The sequence below is a fragment of the Merops nubicus genome, unplaced genomic scaffold (assembly GCF_000691845.1).
Source record: "Merops nubicus isolate BGI_N331 unplaced genomic scaffold, ASM69184v1 scaffold38457, whole genome shotgun sequence".
Lineage (NCBI taxonomy): Eukaryota > Metazoa > Chordata > Aves > Coraciiformes > Meropidae > Merops > Merops nubicus.
In genome coordinates this window covers 1-1,735 of record NW_008622943.1, presented here as the reverse complement: position 1 = coordinate 1,735, position 1,735 = coordinate 1, and the positions used below count along the sequence as shown (strand labels likewise).

The following is a 1,735-nucleotide window of genomic DNA, read 5'->3' as shown; positions in this document are numbered from 1 at the left end:
GGAGAGCAGGGGACGGGCAGGGGATGGGCAGGATGGCAGCATTTTGCAAATTACAGGGCTGTCTCCTAGCAACAGACAACACATTTGGCTCCACGTGACTTGCAAAGGCCCCAGAAACCAGACCCGCTCATGGGGACAGGAGCACTCCCTTCGTATTTTTAATCACCGAGCCCTCACAGCCTGCAGCAGCCTCTCGTTCTGGGAGGGGGGCGAGCAGGGGCACTGCCAACCACGAGGAGACGCGCCCCGCTCCTCACCTTTCGTATCCAGCTCCACGTGGATGATGTTGCCCATGACGGAGGTGTTATGAAGGTGCTGGACAGCCTCCCGGGCACCCTTGACAGTGGCAAAGATCACTTTGGCGATGCCCAGGTGCTTCTTGTTCTTGGGATTGTAGAGGATCTCCACCTCTTCCACTTCACCGTATTTCTTGCACATGTCGGTCAAAAAGTTTTCACGGATGTTGTCATTCAGCTTGGCAAAGGTGACCTGCTTGGGAGGCACTGGCCCCACGTAAAACTCATCGATCTGGAAACAGGCACAAGGTGGGGGTGATAAAAATAATCATCACCATTAACAAGCGTGAGGGAGGGCGTCAGGATGGCATGGGAAGGAGAGGGTTAAACCATCCTGCAAACTTTGGGGAAAGCAAACTGGCTCCAAGGCTGTGGGGTGAAGCCCGGGGCTGAGCAGAGCCTCTGCCGCTGCAGCCGTTCATCCACACCGGCTCCCCTCGGGGCTACAAACACCTATTTTGAGCAGTCCCGTCAGACCCCTTCCACCACCCCGAGAAGCCCCCAAGACACAGCTCCAAAACCCTCACGTGATCTCATTAGACAGCTGCATTGATTTCTCGTTATCTTTATAGAAGAGGATTATTGTTAAATAGTTTGCCAAATAATATTGTTAATAGGAATATGACTGTCATTTAAACGGTCCATTAAACTATTTGGAAGTGTGGCTTCACTCCCAGATAAACAAGAACACAGAGCTAAACCCAAAAGTCGGGGGCAGTACCTTGAATTTGGGGACAGACAGCTCCAACTCCTTAGTTTTGGTCCATATTCGCCCTATTCTGGGATCCCTGACACAATCCACAGGAGCGATTCCCGAGTTCTGGGAGGAAGAGGCGGAGGAGAGAAAGCACAAAACCAGCAATAACAAGGCTTGAAATTTAAGACAGAAATAAAAGAAAAAATAAACCCCAAAGAAGCACAGGCTGTCTCGAAGGAAGGGGGAAGTGCACACACACATACACACACACACGTGTCAAATTGCAATACTGCTGGGAAAGGCACACAGATTGGAAATATAGAAATAAAGCCGCAGGTTTGGGCTCCTTTTCGGGCTCCTGACAGTTGAATACACAGTGTCAGGTGGCAGTAACTTCGGTGGCTGCTTCTGTGTGTGTGTGTCCCCCAGACCCCCCTCCCACACACAAGTGCTACCCGACGGGGATTACCACGACCCGGAGGGACCCCCAGCCCCCAAAACGTCGGCAAGCCGGAGGCGGAAGGTGGGGGGCACAGCACAATGGGGGAAACCCGCGACCCCCCCACCCCCCCACTCACAGGCATGCTGAAATGTTGCCCATCGTAACGGTAGAGTTTGTGCTGTCCTTTTTTCAGAGCCGGGTCAATAATCAACTTGTAACTTCTCCAATGGTGATTTCTTTTCTCGACAGAAGTGCTGGCTTGTGTGCTGTTCTCCCTTCCGTTGATCCAACCTGGACGAG

At 52.4% G+C, this 1,735-nt stretch overlaps 1 protein-coding gene across 1 annotated transcript; it reads right to left on the bottom strand.

The window, feature by feature from the left end:
* Nucleotides 1–257: 257 nt before the first annotated feature.
* Nucleotides 258–1,726, bottom strand: LOC103777398 (histone-lysine N-methyltransferase SETD1B-like; the record flags this gene model as incomplete). Its single annotated transcript, XM_008944950.1, has 3 exons — nucleotides 1,572–1,726; nucleotides 1,018–1,116; nucleotides 258–528 (listed from the first exon to the last, which is right to left on the bottom strand). Coding segments are annotated over exons 1-3 (376 nt in total), but the record flags the coding sequence as incomplete, so codon positions are not given.
* Between the last annotated feature and the right edge of the window lie 9 nt (nucleotides 1,727–1,735).